The 19,404-nt window shown below is 38.9% G+C and overlaps 2 protein-coding genes across 2 annotated transcripts in view; one reads left to right on the forward strand and one right to left on the reverse strand.

The window, feature by feature from the left end:
• Nucleotides 1–19,404, forward strand: part of LOC132155024 (serine/threonine-protein kinase N2-like) — a 328,421-nt gene that overhangs the window by 14,966 nt on the left and 294,051 nt on the right. The gene's annotated exons all lie outside the window — the stretch shown is intronic.
• On the reverse strand, nt 8,693–19,088 carry LOC132155015 (ras-related protein Rab-2A-like). Its single transcript, XM_059563780.1, has 8 exons — nt 18,873–19,088; nt 15,536–15,607; nt 15,124–15,191; nt 13,268–13,350; nt 13,039–13,131; nt 12,525–12,636; nt 11,601–11,669; nt 8,693–10,150 (listed from the first exon to the last, which is right to left on the reverse strand). Exons 1-8 carry the CDS (start codon nt 18,916–18,918, stop codon nt 10,055–10,057), a joined length of 639 nt encoding a protein of 212 aa, XP_059419763.1. The 5' UTR covers nt 18,919–19,088; the 3' UTR covers nt 8,693–10,054.

Below are 19,404 nucleotides of genomic sequence, written 5' to 3' on the forward strand. Positions count from 1 at the left end.
GATAAATCCCTGTGCGGTCTTTGATGTAGGCTACTGACACAGTTCAAATGTCCTGTATAGATACTAGACAGACTAAACCTGTCGCAACGCGGTTGTGTTGCATCCGGTTAACTTTTCCGCCACCAAGCAAGCTCAGTAACTCCTCATCTGTCCGCGCTCTCTTTGAAATAGGAATCGTTGCCATATTTCTTGTTACCATCGTTTATTCATCGCTGTCTCGTTTGTATTTGGCCAGTTTGGAGAAAGCCTCACCAAACCTGACCAGCCAGCGTTTGCGATCACGAGAACTTGTGCAAACGCTGATGGGTGACATGAATGCAGATGACTCCAGATCGGCGATGTGGTATTTGCTTTCCCAACAAGATCCATCGCCCAACACTAAATTAATTTGCTGAATGTATAAACTAGATTTTCCCGTGCTCAAATCTGCCAATCTAAAGGAAACGCTGTGTTTGAGGTAATTTGTTAATTACCATAGACTTAGAATTTGCAACTATTACAGTTATTACACTTATATACAAAACTTTGTATTATGTTTGTGATGTCACGTGCACTACCGCCGGTGGCATTAGACAACCGCGGTAGCAACTGACCACCGCGGTGACGCGGTTGTCACGGCAACAGTCACAGCCCTAACAGCGGTGAGCGGTCATTATGTTTACCAATACCCGAACCCCATACCCCCCCCCCCCCCAACACTTTTTTTTTTTGCATGATTTACGAGAGCATCATTTTCAGGTCGGAAAAGCCGGATTTCCGGATTTTTCCAGAAGAATCACACCCCTGCCATAAAGATTCCGTAATGACACGTGACATCAGGGCGTTGATGTGTAATGTACGAGTCAAAAAAGTTAGGCACGTTATACTTTCACTGAACAATCTCGGCGTCAGCGTGGAAAGTGAGGAACAAACTGATCTCTGCTTCATTACAGTTTGCCCATATTTTTTTGTCACGAACGTTCATCTTCCTTCAAAACAGCCGGTAAAAGAGTCGCGTGATAACGTGCATCATCACTTTGACACGGCATTAGATCTGGCTTTTGTTCACACAGCGCTCGTCCCGGGATTGAACCCGGCAATGTTACTAGGTCCCCGACCCAGGTTCAATGCCGGAATCTATCCCGGGACGCGTTTGCTTTCACACAGAAGGCGACCCGGCAATGTTCCGGCAATATGCCGGGTCCGACGTGCAGTGTGAAAGGGGCTTTGGAGATAAGGCTAAATCTGGGTACCATCAGCACAGCGGTGATAGGCAATTTGGTTCTTTCTCATTATTTGACTAATGCCGCGTTTCCACCGAAATTACCCGGAACATTAGTACCAGGAACTTTTTTTCCCAGGAACTTTTTCCCCCCAGACCTGTTGCTTTTCTGCGTTTCCACCACGGTGTAAAGTACTGGGTAGACTGGTGACGTAGGTCTGCGCGCGTCTCTCAATACAAAGTACGCTGATTTTGGACATGCATCCTCGGTAGTTCAGACTCATTCGACTCGGGAGTGTGATGTCCGCGACGACGCAAATCCGGTAAATCTGCCAACAGTAGCGTACTTGATAACTTCAGTCAGCTGACCATGGCTATTGCAATTTTCCTCTCTGTATATTTACAATAAAACGAAATAGGATATCAAATACCACTGCCTCCTTTCGTTTTCATTTAAACAATAACAGCTGCAGAAATGTACTTAGTTCAGGGATATGTGTATTTATATATATATACAGCCATTACAATGAAACAAAATATTATACACATTTGCTTTTTTTATTTTCATTTTAACATATAGATATATTGAATACAGACCAAAGATAACATGTTAGATTTACCCAAAACGAATTATATTTTATGTTTAACCACTAAAGAGACATCTGAGCCAGCGGCACATATCAGAAGGTCTAGCCGAGGTGAGGCTGCTTCTCGGCGGATACATAAGCACTGAGCTCCCGCTGATCGCGTGGGGTTCACAGTCTCCGAGATCAGCCAAACACATTTTTAAATAGGCTCGGTCTTTATAAACAAAACCACATATTTGAGTTTTAAACAACTACATTCTCGCCTGAAATATTTTTAAAATTACATTTCATGACACAACAACAGTAATATTTTGAATATGATCCGAATAAATGGTGGTTGAACTCAACCAATGCTGCATGAACTCAACCAATCAGGATGTTTAGAGCCCAAGTCCCGCCCCCGAAAGTTTGGAAACTTTGAAAAAGTACTACCTCGCCAGCAGGGACTTTGAGGCGCATTTTTTTACCCGGAACTTTATTTAGTTCCTGGTTCCTGTGGTGGAAACACACAGAGTACCAGGCCAAAGTCCCTAGTTCCTGGGTAAAGTCCCTGCGGTGGAAACGCGGCATTAGTGGGAGCATATACAGGCTAAACAAGAGCAGTGCAAGAATTGAGCCTTATGGGACTCTGCATGTCATGGACTTCCACTTAAGACTAGGGCTGCAACGATTCGTCGACAAAAAATCGATAATAGAAATAGTCGACAATAAGTTTCATTGTCGAAGTTGTCGCCAGACATGTTTTTTCCGACCGAGTGAGGCATCTCTCTTCATTACAATCTCTGCCGAGAGTCGCACATGCGCATTAGCTTCTCTGCTGAGCGATAACATACAGAAATGGCGGCGTCCAACGCAGCAGCTGCGCGTACCAAAACATCTAAAGTTTGGGAGCATTTTAGCCTGGATACGGCGAATAAAAAGATTACCTGCATGGTTTGCAAAGCAGTCCTTGCGTATCACGGCAGCACCTCGGTGATGCATGAACATTTAAAGAGAAAGCACGTCGGACAGTTGAATGAAACCGGAGTTTGACTCGCCTCGGTCAGATTTAAATAACATGGAAGCCAATACGTTTTGTTTTGGATGTACATTGTACATTTGTGACCCTGGATCACAAAACCAGTCTTATGTGTAATTTTTTTAAAATTGAGATTTATACATCATCTGAAAGCGGAATACATAATCTTTCCATTGATATATTGTTTGTTATGATAGGATAATATCTGCTCCCAGAAGAGCGCAAGTCTCACACGAGACCATGTGGATATGCTGACTTTCCTTAATATGAATAAACTGAACGACATAGCCTGAGCCTCATGTTGATTTTAAACTTGGTCTGTCCACCATGACAGGTTTGTGTCCAGGTAGTATCACACAGTCCATGTTTACAACTTAAATTCAGACGACTCTGAAAGCTTATTTTAAAACCGTTAGATTTCATAATGTTGAGACGAGTTGTAAAGTTCTTTTGCAACAGAATGACCACTGAATGCATCTCACAAAATGCACTTAATATTTTTGTTTACTGTTTTATTGCTGCTAATGTGCCTGCCCCTGGTTTACAGGAAGAAAATGTTTACATGATTTTAATTTATTTTTTCTTATAAAACAAATGTGCCTGTCCTTTATAAAAATGATAGAGTTTCTTTATTTATGCATTTATGTCTATACTGACCGAGCGCTGTGCCTAATTGGTTTTAGACAGGGCATTTTTATTTACTTTTAGTATGAATCGGCCTATCAGCAGCAAAGTTCAATAAAATATGCATTTTTCATTGAAGTACCCCCTTCTTTCTTGTGTTTACTATCATTTTCCACAGAATTAAAGCAATCTCATGCTAAATTTTAGAAAAAAATTATAATTATTCGATTAGTCGACTAATCGTTTCAATAGTCGGTGACTAGTCGACTATTAAAATAGTCGTTAGTTGCAGCCCTACTTAAGACTTCATATTACAAAAGACTGCTACTTCAAATAAAAGTTCTTTTAAACGTTCTATTCAAAGAATCCTGAAAAAATATATAAAAACAAAAAAGTAAAGAAGCAGTTTTTAACATTGAGGAGTGTTTTTCAAGCACCAAATCAGCACATTATAAGGATCTTGTGAAGAAATTTTATAATGACTCCTATTTCATACATTTCAAAATAGTTTATTCCTGTGAAGGCAATTTTTCACAATATATATAAAAATATACAAAATACTGTTTTTACTATACTTTTGATTAAATAAAAGAAGTCTTGCAGGCATTAGAGACTTGTTTCAAAAAACAAAAAACAAAACAAAAAAAACATCTTACTAACCGCAAACTTTTGATTGGTAGTGTATGTATACTTTAAAAAGTACTCATTTGACATTGGGGAATGGGGACACAGACTGAAATATACTAATGCAATAGCCTTCTAGTCGATGATTTAAAAAAAATTGATCTCATAAGTTGTCATGTCAATGTTAGTGCTAAAACTCATTTTGACATTTTGACTGATGATTTTAAGGTTACATATCCTGAGGCTCTGACGACTGCTTGTAGCCACATGGGAAATAGAGGTGACCTGAAGGGAATTACTACAATAAAGCTGCTACCAAAAAGACTAAGGATTGAGAGAATGTGGCTTTAAGCAGCAAGTTGTTATATGATTGGAAAAAGGCTGCTTTGTTTAACACAAAAAATGGGGAAATGGCACAAAAACGTGCATGAATTGCACGCACTCCAATATTAACAGCGGATGTGATTATGAAAGCGTCTATAGATATTAAGAAAGGTCAGATAAAACGCTGACAGAGAGGTTCAGATGGCAGAGTGTAGATATGATTGCTTTATTATTATTTGCACCACTTTGTTTGCTGCCCATATAATAAAAGAACCTTAAAAAAAGTTTATAGGAACTTTAATAAAAAAATAAAAAATACGCAGCAAGGCCATACATTTAGAAATCTTTTAAATATATCTAAACTCTCAGAGAAACAGCTCTGGCCATTAAAGGCCAGCAGTTCTGATTTGAATATTAGACGACTCATCCATTCCAAGCTATTCATCTGAAACTGTTCCTCCATCTTCTGTGTGGCAGGGAAGAGGGGGATGGTCAGAAAGAAGGGAAAAAAAGCCTGCTTGTTTTGCAGCACAACAGGCCACTGCAGCCCTCCTGCTTAACCCACAGCTAGTGAGGAGGGGTTGGAGGGAAAGAGCCTGCACACAGCGGTGCTGTTCCTGGCGTAGATTGAAAGCATGTTGTCAGATAACTGAAATACCAGCCTTGAAATTACTGTCCAATGCCAGTGTTTGTGTGCACGTGTCAATGCAGGGGGTGCCTGACCCACATCTACTGCCGTCCTACAGATTTGTCAGTCAGTCATTGGCTAGTTAGTACCAGGACAAGTTGCATGAATTTAAAATTATTAAAAACTGAAACAATTACATTCATGCTAATTTCTTGTGCTACATACAACTGTGATGGATTTCCATGTTCATTGTATCATTAAGAACCACAGTTGACTTTTCCCAGTTTTATTGAATCCAGATATTTCAGTTGGTGTATTGCTGAAGTGTTAAGGTGTCTGAAGGCCAAGGTAAAGCATTTCAATACTAAACCAACACTATTTATCATTCATATGCATTGGTGAACATAGCTAAATTGATCTTGTTTGCATATTTTAGGAAACAAACACATGATTTAAGTACATTCAACAAAATATGCCATCATGTGTCATACTTGCATCGTTACAAAACTACAATAGTCCATATCTTAAAGCATAAAATGAATACAAAAAGTACAAAACGACTGAGACAATAATAAACCGACGAAAACATCCCCTAATCGTTCGTTTAAAGTGCCAAAAATTGGTTATAATAACGAAGTTACTATCGAAAATCCCTTTAGTATAATTAAAACTGTAGTAAATCGGTAAGAAATTCTCTGAACTCAACATCGAAGATTATGTAACTCTCGTAAACAATATATTCTCGGAAATCACTCCAGTATTTTGATATGGGCGAAGTTATGCATTGTAAGCGACTTTGCACTAGATGCGAAATGTTTACTGGAACAACATGTTGAATTAAAACTTTTTCTCCCAAGTACAAAAGAGGAACCGGCACTTGACTTTTCGATTTGATGCAACTAGTGAACAAACCCCGGCAACCACAAGAAAAGGCAAGCAAGAGGAATAGCCTAAAGCGACTACAAAGCAGTCAAACATCTGCTCGGCCACACCGGCTTCATATCTGCGCAGAGTGGACCGACGCGCATTTAAAGCTGCCATCTTAGGTTAAAGACTTGAGAGGCAGCGAGACAACGACGGCACCAACATCAAAGAATTCCATTTTAAGATTGCTAGTTGAAAAAAGTGTTTTGAATGATTTTTTTTAAGTAAATTTAATCGACAAAATCCGGATGTGTTTTAAAACGGCATCATAAACATTACAGGACAAATTCGCTTTTTTTTCTCCGTCAACGCTGTTAATGAAGCAGGTGTTTTTAAAGTTTCGTGTGAGGCTTTAATATGGAGTTTAGACACTAAATCCTGTTCGACTTCACGCAGAATACGATATAAACAAAATAGAAAACTTTTGAAAACACGGAAACTCGTCCAATAAATAAACCAGGTGCATTTTTCAGTTCCCCTCAAATAAAGTGTCGTCCGATCCCCCCTCCCTCCCTCTAAACCCCGTCTACCTGTTGAGAGGCAAAGGGGACAAAAGAAACGTGAGACGAGTTGTGTCCAGCTAGCTAGTTAGCTTGTTGTGAGACAATGAAGTCGTCTGTCCGTGTCCTACAGCAGCTCGGTCACTTCAAGCAGCTCATTACCCTCTGCGTCTCCAGCGCACTGCTCACAGCCGACCGAGCGATTAAAACAGAGCCTATCCTCAGCTTAGAAAACAAGTCACGTCTATCAATTGTTAGTAATAAAATACAAGAGAGCTTTAGCTCATATAAACTTATAATTAAAAAGAACGAGGGAGTGGCCATCTGGCCTCAAGCAACCTTCCCAGGGATCTATACGTTAATGTCCTTCGGACGAACGCACTTTCCGACTCGCTTTTCTGTTTCCACAAACCATCTCGAGCCTCGTCCAATGTTGTACGCAAAGAACACAAGGACTGCAACTTTGATGTTATCCTTAAGTGCAGATTTGTGTGCTTAAACTATTTGTGAGTGAAATTGTTGATACGAGGGGTCGGGGATCTCCCTCGTTCGGCTCGGCCAATGACTCACCTCTACGTTCAAACCACCTCGTGTCTCAACAATTAGCTTGCTAACGAACGCTCACATTATGTGATTTTGAAAAAAATAATTTTACCAATTCGTTAAGCATATAAAGAGTAGACGCGGTGTTTTAGACCTTGAAGGAAATTAATCGTTTGTACGCAATTTAACGAACATTTCTCGCTTCCACTCCCATAGGGATCCGTGCGGCTCTATACAATGCACTGCGTGTGAGCTAAACCAGCTAATGTTAGCATGTGCTCGAGCTACTTTGAGATTCTTCGAGAAGTTAAAATACAAAGAAACGAAGACACTAGCGTGCGGTTTCGGTTTTCCCTGTGAAGATTTGAATTAAAACAACTTTTCGCCGTTTTAAAACACGGTTTATACAGCTGGCACCACCATGTTAGAAAACAAGTTAAATGTACACGCAAAAACACCTTTCTCACAATGAAAGTGCGGGTATACTTGTACAACAATGACAATGGTTTGAAACTAAGTAAGTTTTTGTATGACTGATAAAGTCGGTGGATTTATAGTGTATCAGTAGAAAGAAAGGTGAATCCTTACCCTCCTCAACGCGGGTCAGTTTAGGGTTTTCAACCAATTAACTCCTCTTCGTATATCCCGAAAATCCGTTTCAATACGTGAGTAACTGGCGAAATTCAAATTCTGTCGGTAAAGTCGGTGTCTCTAAGTCCCGTCTTCGCCGACTCTGATTCTCTCTTTTGTGTTAATTTCACTCAATTCTAGTTTAATCCGATCGATCCAGGCTCGTGTCTTCTCCTCTAGACTCTCGCGCTCACCTTCCACAGGCAGGGGGCGCGTGCATGACTCGCTGGATAAACATGCGTGCGCGTGAGTGACCTCGCCGGGCTGTGACGCAACTGCTTTTTTTTCCTTTTACTTTCCAGGTCTTTATAAAATTGCGAAACGTATTGTGTCGATACTGCAGTATTTTCGTGGACAAATTGTTGAATATTTTCATACTATATTTTGAGTTTTTGAAACTTTAGAACGTTTGTCATGTTTTATCTAACAATTTTAGTAAAAGAACATTATGCGTAAAAATAAACGTTTGCTATCGGATTTTGTTTTATCTTTAAGTTTTAAAGCATGTTTGTGTGCTAGCTGAGAAACTCGCAACGTACAGCTGTTTTATATGTAAACAAATGTGTGAACGAATCATATATTTTTTACTTTTGTGAATATTTTGTCTTTATCAATTAAAAGAATTAAACAAGACAATTAAACATGCTGTGGTTGCTTTTTTTTAGTCATTACTTTACAATTATTCGAACAATTATAGACTATACATACAAGAGGAATTTACCTGTATCGTTGACCAGCCAATCGCTGTTGGCGATGGTACCCCGGATGTTCATACCTGCCCTTAATCTTTACGTCAGATCTATATGCACGTAAACAGATTTGGGTTGTTGCATTCTTCTGCCGCCAGCACAGTGTTTTGTGGTTAGAACTTGTATTATCAGATGATTTCACTTTAACTTTTTCTCTATGCAAAAAATTAAACCGGAATAGTAAAAAAACAACAAATACACACATACACGAATGAATATGTATGTATAATATATATATATATATATATATATATATAGAAACTAAAGCGTTTTTGTCGTATGCAAAGCACCACATTGCTAGCGCCTTCGCAAAAAAATTAAATAAGAATTTCCAGAAACCTCAGTTTAGAAGGTTTTATTATATATTTTTTCGTGATAGCATTTGTTTTTAGAACACAGCAAATAAAGTCGAGGGTCACAAAGTTACTCCAGGTTTGGCTTTATCACACCCCTTACACAACAGACAAGATGTTCACCATATATATCTATTAACAACATAGTGCCAAGAGAAGCAAGGGTTTACACAATCACTCAGACACTTAAATTATTGTAGAACTGCACTGACTTTACATAGCGGACTGCATTGGAGCAAAATTAACTTTGAAGAGAAGAACAAAAAAAAAAAAAAACATTTATATGCATACAAATGCATGCATATGTGATGACTTGTATGGATATATAGGTATAGTCATGTATGCGTGAATGTCTGTCTAATGGATAAGTGAGTCTAGCGTTATCATATGCAATATACAATTGCACGTAATTACTGAAATGGATCCGGTGTAACATGAATGTGTTATTTTTTTTTTCTGAAGTCCCAAAATCTTTTAAGGCAAACAGCAGATCTAGTTTCGGAGATGTGATCCATATCTGGAGCCATGATTTTAGAACACAGGTAAACACAAATTTGGCATTAAAATAGGAATATAGAGCCAGAGTTTCTATACACTGAGGAGAATTGGGGGCACGGATACGAATAGCCAAGGCAGATCGCAGGACCAAACTAAAATAAATGAAGTAAAAGATTACCTTAAAATTGTGTCAAAGCGGTTTTGGAAATATCACAATACTGTTGTAGTTTCAAGCTCTATTCATACAGTATAGAATTTAAGCAAATTCTGTACAGAATTCTAGCTCGGTCAACATACACCAAAGCAAGAAATGATAACTATATATACAGAATGTGAATTATAAATACAGATTTAAAACAGTCTTTTCTTCTGCTTCTTCACTTTGATAACCGCTGTTCTTTTTAGACCAGCTCTACGTTCCTTTTAATTTGACTTCAGAGTTCACCACAGTTTTCATTGAATTCACCAACATAAACTGATTAAAATACTATAGATGACTTTTGTAGTGTTTAATACAGTTCAGCTTGAAGTCAAATGGGCAAAAAAAAAAAAAAAAAAACAACTTGCTGAGAAACAAACATGAATATATTTACCATAATAACTCCAAAGCTCCTGTCTTTTTCTTTACTAGTAACCATATAATGTCTGCTGCAGCCCAAACAGGCTTCAGGAGTTTGTCAGGAGGTTTGAAGTGGACCTGGACTTATATATATATATATTTGGACAGCCATCTAACATATGATTTGTATCCGGGGCCTGGGCTGTGGGAAGTTAAGAAAATGTTAGTGAGCCCGACCAGTCCAGTAGAAACATAAGGGACATGGAGAAGACTGGAGGGTAAAGGGTAGTGCTCAGCAACAGCCCCCTCCGGCTTGCTGTCCTCCCTGACTGCCGCCCATCGTGGAGTTGGTGGCAGCATGCTGGGGTCCAATCTTAATTCCGTTAGCCTGCACACAAATCAAACACACATGAGACACTTACCAACACTCATTTCCATTTCTGATGACAAGACCTCACATAAGTTAAAAGAACTCGTGAAATTGTGGTGACTTTGTACTGTCAGATAACTCTATATTAAGCAGAAAATACCAGCCCCTGTAGGCCTGAATTACTGGGCCACCTTTGTCGGCACTGAGGCGGGAGAACCTCGAGTGTTATTCCAGCGGTAGCACAGACACAGGGAAACCTGCCAAAGCTTTAAAAACACACACACCCAAGCTGGTGGCACTTTCATTCATCACACAAAGGTGTCCTCCACGCCAACTTTTCCCTTGAGTGGGCTCACGCTCAAAAAAAACATCACGCCGTAGCGAGGCTGCGCTTTTGTAACATTCTCAGGAAACTACATTGGGCCAAATCAGATTTATAGTGACCTGAGCTCACATGTGAGCCTTGAGGTTCCTGGCCAGGATTTCTATCAGCTGATGTGGTTTGGACTCTGTGCCCTAACCTTAAAAAAAAAAAAAACTTTTCCACCTACTCCAGTAAAATAGCTGCAGTGGCCTCACCTCCATCAAATGGCTTTAACTTGCAAGATGTGAGGAATTTATGTGTTGGCTGCCAGCCAATAGAGCGAAACTGAAGGGCCGGAGGGCTTGTGTGGAGCTTTCCCTGGAGTACATCTGCGTTCAAGGCAAGTCATCGTCCTGCCCCTTCCTCTAACTTCAGTCGTACATAAATTTATACAATTTTACAAGTATTCACTACCATTACATTCCTGAACATTTTATTGGCTGTTTCAATGCCTGAAGATCACTTGCAAACAAGTATAATACTAACAACTGATATGCTCCATTGGCTTTTACTTCTGAATTTGCATAGATTTGAGAACAACAATGTGGCTACTGTGGGAAAACATCACTACAGTGCACAAGGTATCAATCATCCAATGTGAGACTAGAATATGATAAAAAAAAAATAAAAAAACTAGTAATTTCTACTAAAAATATAGGTAAATCACATAATTTAAGTGCCATCAGCTTCATCAAACTGCAAGTTTAAAAACAAAAAACAAAACTGGAACACAGTTTGGATTAACATCTAGTCGTCCACCCTAAAAACATTTTTTTTTGGGCACCATTGGTTAGGCTGGTCACAGAACCACAGTATTTAGTTTATGGTGGTGAGTAAAAATCATTCTATTGTCATTGTCTCTGTATATTAATTAGGCAAACTAGCAAGTATTTTAACACAGAAAAAAAATATAGATTCACCATTCTGGATAAGGTTTGTTAATCTACATAAAAGCTAATCAAACTGTGCTGAAAAGTTTCTAAATCTACCCACCAGACCATACATAATGGATTTCAATGCAATGCTACAGGAAATCCTCTTGACCCAGTTATTTTTAACTTGTAACAGCATACAAAGAATGTGCTTCCTTGTCATATGGGTTACCTCGTTGTTTATATCAAAGACTCCCTCCTGGATCTTTTCATAAATTTCCTTGGCTGTGTTGATAAATGCCTGAAACACAAAGAGCCATATTTTATCCTTGTGATTAAAATGCCATCCTTCAACTGCTTAAGCTGATAAACTCAAACAGAACCTAAATGAGACCAATGCAAACACAACCAATACTGGACACAAAACAATACAGCATACTGGAATCAATATGTCATGAATAAATTAGATCAGTTTGACATATTCAAAGTTACAGTTTTTATGGTTGATGGTTGGTGCCCCCATTTGGCTGAAAGTGATGGTGTGTATTATTAGTAAAAATCAAGCACACATTTGACACCCAGAGAAAATAAACATGGCAGTGTGCAGGGTTACCTTTAAAGTGTTAAGACCTGCCACTGGTACTTTGTAGCCTAATTAACAGAGCTGCTTTGCTTTTTGGTGCAACTGCCTTTCAGCTCTCCAGAGTAATCAGTCCTCTATGGCTCAATTACCACCGAGAGAGAAAGAGATGGCTGAGCCAGATGTGCGCGCTCCTATTCGTGCATGTGTGTCTGTGTGTGGCAGGGAATCTATGAGTATGCATGAACCTTACATAGGAGATTGAAACGTCATAAAGGGGTGGGGGAAGGGTCAGGAGAATTCACACAACACTAATGAGACAAATTAATCACTGAGGAGTCTTATGGGGGATGGACTTCCACAATTTAACACCCCCCATTCTTTAAAGGCCAGCTCTAAGCCTTGGTTTAGCTTCCTGGCTTCCACCACAGCGATCCGAAAGTGTTTCTCTCCTGTCTGTGTGTCCCTAGGGAGTTATCTATATGCATGTATGTGCACATGTTTTCATACAAGAAGCCAAACATAAATCCCGACACAAGCACTGAAGACCTCTGAGCCACACAAGTGTTGTTTTACCTCTTCTACGTTTGATGCAGTCTTTGCAGAAGTCTCCATGAAGATCAGTCCATGTTCTCTGGCAAAGGCCTCACCTTCCTCTTTCTTCACCTCTCTCCGTGACTCCAAATCACTGCCATGAAAAAACAGATCAGATTTGAATTCAGATTATACTGGACTGTGAAGCCAAAAAAGTCTTATTTTCACAAAGGCTGCATTTTTTTTTTTTTTTACATTTTAACAGAGGTTATCTACTAGTTCCAAAAGAACCTAAAGTCACGTCAACTGATACTATTTTGAAAATGGAAAATTTAAACTGAGTAAATGGTGTAAATTTGTGCATTTGATGCCAGGGTCACTTTACAAAATGTTTTGTACTCTCATTTCTCAAATCTCATTTACTGTAATTAAATGGCCATGTAGCAAAAAAATATACAAAAAAACTGCATAAGCAATTTTTATCGATATGTAAAACATAAATAATAATAACAGACTAATAGTACAAATCATAAAAATAATAATAATGCATACAGACCTTTTATTTCCGATGAGCATGATGACCATGTTAGAGTTGGAATGTTGACGAGCATCTTCTAACCAGGTTGTCAAGTGGTTAAAGGTGTCCCTTCTGCAAATATAATACATCCCCACCACAAATAAACAAACCAAGTAAATCAAACCAGAATAACCTTTATAAAGGACTTCTGAATCTAGGAAAGACAACATAGTACAGCAATGGAGTAACACATCTTAGTTTGTCTCACCTTGTGATATCATAAACTAACAGAGCCCCAGCTGCACCTCTGTAGTAGGACCGGGTGATTGAGCGGAAGGACTCCTGTCCAGCCTGAAACACACACGGAGTAAAAATCTGTTTAGGAGGAACAATCAGCTGCCAACAATGTCCACCGGGGATGTTCATCTTCACCACAATCCCTCCAGGCTGCTGTTGCCCTAGGAACTCTAGCTCTAAAAGACCACAGTGTCTTCTCACCACCGACTCTCCATCTCACAATGCTTCTCTAGAGCATGACGCCTGTCCAATCTGCTGGCCCCCAGTGCATGGACACCGTTCATCGGCGTGCCACAGTGTAAGATGGCCTCTGGTCAACCCAGCCCCTTTGACAGCAGGCAAATGAGCCAGGAGCACGTTTTTGAATTCAATAACCCATTCCCCGGGGCAGCTGTTAACATTAGAGTTAATGGAGGCCATTGTGAATAAATGATGAATGACACCGTTATGCCTGCCATCTGCTGGAGTGAAAGGTTACAGGAAGGCCAGACATGCAGATTTCTCTTGTTACTTCATCCAACACTCCCCCATTTTCTCCAGCTTGTTGAAATAACCATGAAATAAATTATTTATGATACATTTAAAGACACCCTACAATCCTGGTGACATCATCACAACAAAACCACAGTGAACAACAACTGCATGATACCCCTAATTATCCCAATATTTCATTTTTCATAAGACAGCCTCACCCATGCAAGCCCCCTATAAACAGGAAAACGTCTTAAATGCTTAACATGACTTAATTTAACTTGTGCAGACATTATTAACAATAAATAACTGCTGTGCATCTCTTAATAACTTTTTAAAAGACTGTATAAGTGTACGAAATTCTGACGTATAAAACAAACACTGATGCAATAACCACAGTATCATGGAGATTGATATGTTGTCTCCCTCTGCTGGCCAGAATGATTCTATGCAGCTGGGACATTTTCTTTCATCAACATTGTTCATGACTGGATTTTCTTATACAAGGAAGACTGAACAAGTCTGCTCCTGAATATGTCAAAATATTGACTACTATACTGGAAAAACATTTATACATGTTGGCAAAGCACTGATCCAAGTCAAATGAAGATTTAAAAAAGCTGTCATTTTAAACAAACGCTCAATTACATGAAGAAAAAAAAAAAAAAAAAAAAAAAAAAAAAAGTACTTTTCAAGGTGGCACAGTATGAAAGACATAAAATGTCTACGCGATTCACTGAAATATTTTTATTTAGGACTTTCACTGTGAAGAGCTGCAGCTGTAATCACAGGGAGAAAAAAAGAGAAAGCACACACACAAAATATGCTCTTCCTTCGAACTTTCTATCCTGAACAAAAAAAGGCATCATGGTTTCTTCAGATATTAAGCAGCACGTTCTTGAGCAGTATACTAGAATGACTTCTGAAGATCATGTGACACTGATGGACTAGAATAATGACTGCTGAAAATTCAGCTTGGCCATCACCGGAATAAGATGCATATTAAAATAGGAAACTTTAAATTGCAACAGTAATTTATAATATTACTGTTTTACTCAACGTAACATGTGACACTGTTATTGTGCCAATCAGCATTGTATTGTATCTCTACAGTCATTAGTCACATGACATTTAGGTTCAATGTCATGTGACAGCCTGGCAGCAGAACTGAACTCCCATGAGCAGCCTTAGGCATATTGCTGCATTAGCATTTTTGTCTGGCCAAATCGGTCTAATCAGGAAATGCACGCTCCCACAACAAAACCTATAATTTGTCAGTTTCATATATGAGCCATGGTAACACTCATATCATCAAAAAAATAAAGTGCATGAAAAATTAGATGATTTTAATCTTACCGTATCCCAGATCTGAAGTTTTATCTGTTTGCCATCTATAGTGATCATTCGCGCTCCAAATTCAACACCTGTCAAGACGAATGAAGGCAGAGCTTGATACGTGACTCATGTGAAAGCACAGGGCACTGAACACATCACCTCAGATTTGCATCAACAATACTGATTAGATCTTTCATTTTAAAGCATTAGTGATATAAAACTAGACAACACCGTTATCAAATGCCAACTTTAAATACATGAATACTTGAATACATTTATTTATCCATGGAGTAGATTGAGCCTTTTCAACCACAGCACAAATTTCACTATTATGTGAAATATTTTCTTACAAAAACACTTCCGGTGCTAATGAGACCCATTCCTGCCGTTTTAATTAATAAGTGAAAATGTGGCTGGGTTAAAAGTGTCTTACCGATAGTGAGATCATGCACTGGCTGAAAGCGCTTATCTGTAAACTGTAATAATAGGCACGACTTCCCCACACCTGTGAAGTAAACACAGAAGGTCACACGTGAATGGACACAATTAGCCTCAGGCCTATACATCTGCTGTATCTCATTATATCAAACTCATTTGTTCAGGCTATAAGTAAATTTTTTTTAAAGTGACAGAGTTATTTCTGTTTTAAGACTAAAACAGGCCTTTCCCCTCTTATCTTATTTCCTAACAATGTGCATTAACATACATGGTTTAATTAAAGCCATTGTAATACCATTCATTATTACTGCTAAAATGAATTTGAATAAAAAAAACAACTCATGCACAGAGATCAATATCAGACAAATAGAAAAGACAAAATTAAAATGAAACACATTAGGGCAGACACAGCATCTAAGAGCAATTACATGATGGACTGATCCAAAAAATCTCTCATATTCAATTTTAAGTGTGCAATGTGAATCGAAAACCAAAGCAAACAAGCCAATAAATAAATACAATCTCACATTTATTTTGTTTTTCTGATTACTTCAAATGACATACTTGTTTCTTATTAACAAAATGTCACCAGCTCCATGGATTTGATTCCATATAAAATGAATTACATTCATTGAATGAAGAAAAATCAACAGTTTAAGATATTTTACATTACCAGCATAACTAAATAAACCCATACCCTGAAATGAGATTAGAGGTTCTGCAATGATACGCAAACAGGTTAAATGCTCATGACATTAGGAGGAGGCGTTACCATGAGCAACAGCCGTTGCTAAGCAAACAAGCAGCATTCAAAGAGCGCTCACGAGAGAGATGTATGGAGACCTAACAATGATGATGATATTACAATGCGTCATGTGCAGACTCACCTACAACAAACACTACACTCAACCTAAAGAACAACATAGCGACTATATTGGAGAAAAAAAAACAGGCTTAATGATACGCTTTCAAGACCTGTTGTTTTGTCTTTTGTGAATAATTGTGACAACATAAATAATTTGGCAAAAGCTTGATGTTATCGCTTCAGTGGTAATACCCTGTTGCATAAAACCTATGCCAAAATGATCACAGCAAGCAGCTGAAATCTACTAAAAACTAATAGGGATAAGATGCTTTCAAATGCTCAATTGTATTTGGTTTTGCCTACATGAATGTGTACCACTTTACTAAGAAAAACAAAACTTTCTCTCCGGTCTCAAGTGAAATGTAAAGTACTAGCACTACTTGTATGATTGCATGTGTGAAACCAGCCACATGCTTATTTTATTCTCATTTGTGGGTAACTTTGAATTAAAGCCGAATAAATAAAAACAAAAAGTAGTTTGTCCTAGAAATCAAGCAAAACATCACTTTGTGTCAGATTTAACACTGCAAACTTACACCTAAAGCATGAATACAGATACTAGAAGCAATCTCATGATGCCTAGTAGACTAGCTAGATCAAGTTTCAGATTAGCACTGCATCTGACCCGAGTTGAGCAACATGCAAAGGCATTAGCCTATTTACACATCACTCAATTTACACACAACAACTGCCTAAAAAGTGATTGACACGAACCTAATTTCTCTGTTGTTCAGCGTTTTGTCAAATGCATTTGGGACTGAAGAGTTTAAGATGGTTGCTTTTGACTGAAGCACAGTCCAAGGCCTGATACAAAAGGAATAATCTCAGTCACTCTTATCAACTGCAGGTGGAAGAGTCAAGTTGGGTAAGATGTTGAAATGGAGTGGCTTCAGAACATGCTGATCATCAGATGTTATGGCACAACCTGTACTAAGGCATAGATAGGTGTGAAGATTAAATGGATCCACGTGAGACAGGAAAGACGTTTCCCAGTAAATTAAACAAACTAACCTATTATTCTGTTGATGAAAAGCTTGTTAAAGCTTATGTTTGCAACACAAAATACCACCATTTCAAGTACACCCAAATAAAAGGAGTCTTCCTTGTGATGATTCTGATGTTGCAAGTTTCAGTGTAACAAAATCCTCAAAACAACATTAGTCCTACAGTTGAATCTAGACCTAACTAATGTAGAAATACACTGAGTAGTATAAGATTATTATAGGCTATTTTATGCAGGGAAGAAAATTGTAGCATTATTTGTGGGGAAAAAAGTTCTCAGTCCTACTTTTATTAAGTGTCTTTAACTACTATGCAGTTACATAAAAAAAAAAATATTGCAAAACATTTGGGATACGGGTAAGGTTAGAGAGAGGTTTTATGATGGGTGGGTTAGCGAGTACTAATAGTGTAATTGTAAAATTACTTACAGATGTAATCAAACGTATTTTTAAAAAATACTAATGCAACATAAAAACATATGTGCACGAAAATTGCGTGTATCAAATTATTATTTTTTAATGGTAGTACATGGTAGTTAAAGACACTTAATTTAAAGTGGTTCTGAAAAAAAAAGAAAGCAAAACCAACAGGTAACCTGGAATGAAGTGGATGCAAAATCATAATGGACAGTTGGATGTATTTAAACATCATTCGCATTTTATGAATGGGTTTACCTTATCTATTCTGTAAAACAAAAAGCTATGTTTACATGTTAACTATCTTACAGATGAACACTTCTGAAGGCAGAAACAGATATTCTGCGGTTGCCGTTTCTCTTGGGGAAAGGCCTAACGATGCAGTGACAGAAATCTGATGAAAACACAAGCAGGCCACAATTACACGGGTTTATCGACATCGAAACACAATCTGTGGGATCCTGACTGATTAATGTGAGGCTTGAGTAATAATACAAAGAAAGGACTTTTAGAGTCATTGCTTATTAAACGTGAATACCCTCTGAAAACGCATATGAGCCAACGCCATTTTCAGAAAGAGTAAATATCTGCTAGCGATGTTGGCTAACTAGCCAGGCTGTTGTGGCCTTCGGTTGGGCTAGAATAAGATACAATCACAGCAAGGCAACACTGAGATAGACGCACTGACCAGTACACAGCATGCTGGGTTTTCGCTCTACATGTCATGCTAACAGAAAACAGAGATGCTGCTGCTGTTGTTTTGAGGCAAACAGCTGATGTGAAGCAGCGGTTAGCTCGCCTGCTAGCTCCCCCCACCCAGCAGAAAACAAAAGATCGTGACAGCCTCATAACCGCTGCCGTGACATGATGCACATGCTTAGGAATTTACTTTATGTATGCGATAATAGTATAGCTAAGAGCTAACGAGGCAGATGGAGAGAAAGGCAGAGAATTAGCAGGCTGTCAGTCCTCCCACCCTCGCTCCTCTGCCTGAACAACGTCATTGACTCCAGCACTGCGGAAATAAGAGGCTCGCGCTCGCTGCTTACCCGTGTCTCCGATTATGATGTATTTGAAGAGATACGCGTACGCCATGGCCAACCGGTCCTGTATTAACCTGTTATGGCCTTACTAAATTGGCTCCTTGACGGTAAAACCGTAGGGAAAGTGTGTGTGATATATGCCTCCGCTAAGCCAGCCCTTTTCTCTCCTCGAAGGGAAGGAACAATAAACACCTCAGCTACAGCCGGCCTACGTCACACGTCCCGCCTCCGCCACGCACGCAGAACAGGAGAGGCGGAGGACTTCACCGGAAGTTCACTCACCGACCCGCTATCAGTGTTGCCAAGTCCGCTTATTATAAGCGACTTTGGGCTTGTTTTTCTGTGAAGTCGCTTACAAATATTGGTAGTCGCGGGTCGCGTTTTTTTGGGCTTGTTCCTAAAGTGTAGTTGCTTATTTGGGCTTGTTCCCAGCCCCATAATAAGTTATCAAGCAGATATTTTCTATATGTTATTTAAACGTAGTTCTAGCCTGTTCTCTCTGTCCCTCCCTTTCCCCCATACACACAGGAGACAGCTG

Source organism: Carassius carassius, chromosome 12, assembly GCF_963082965.1.
Source record: "Carassius carassius chromosome 12, fCarCar2.1, whole genome shotgun sequence".
Lineage (NCBI taxonomy): Eukaryota > Metazoa > Chordata > Actinopteri > Cypriniformes > Cyprinidae > Carassius > Carassius carassius.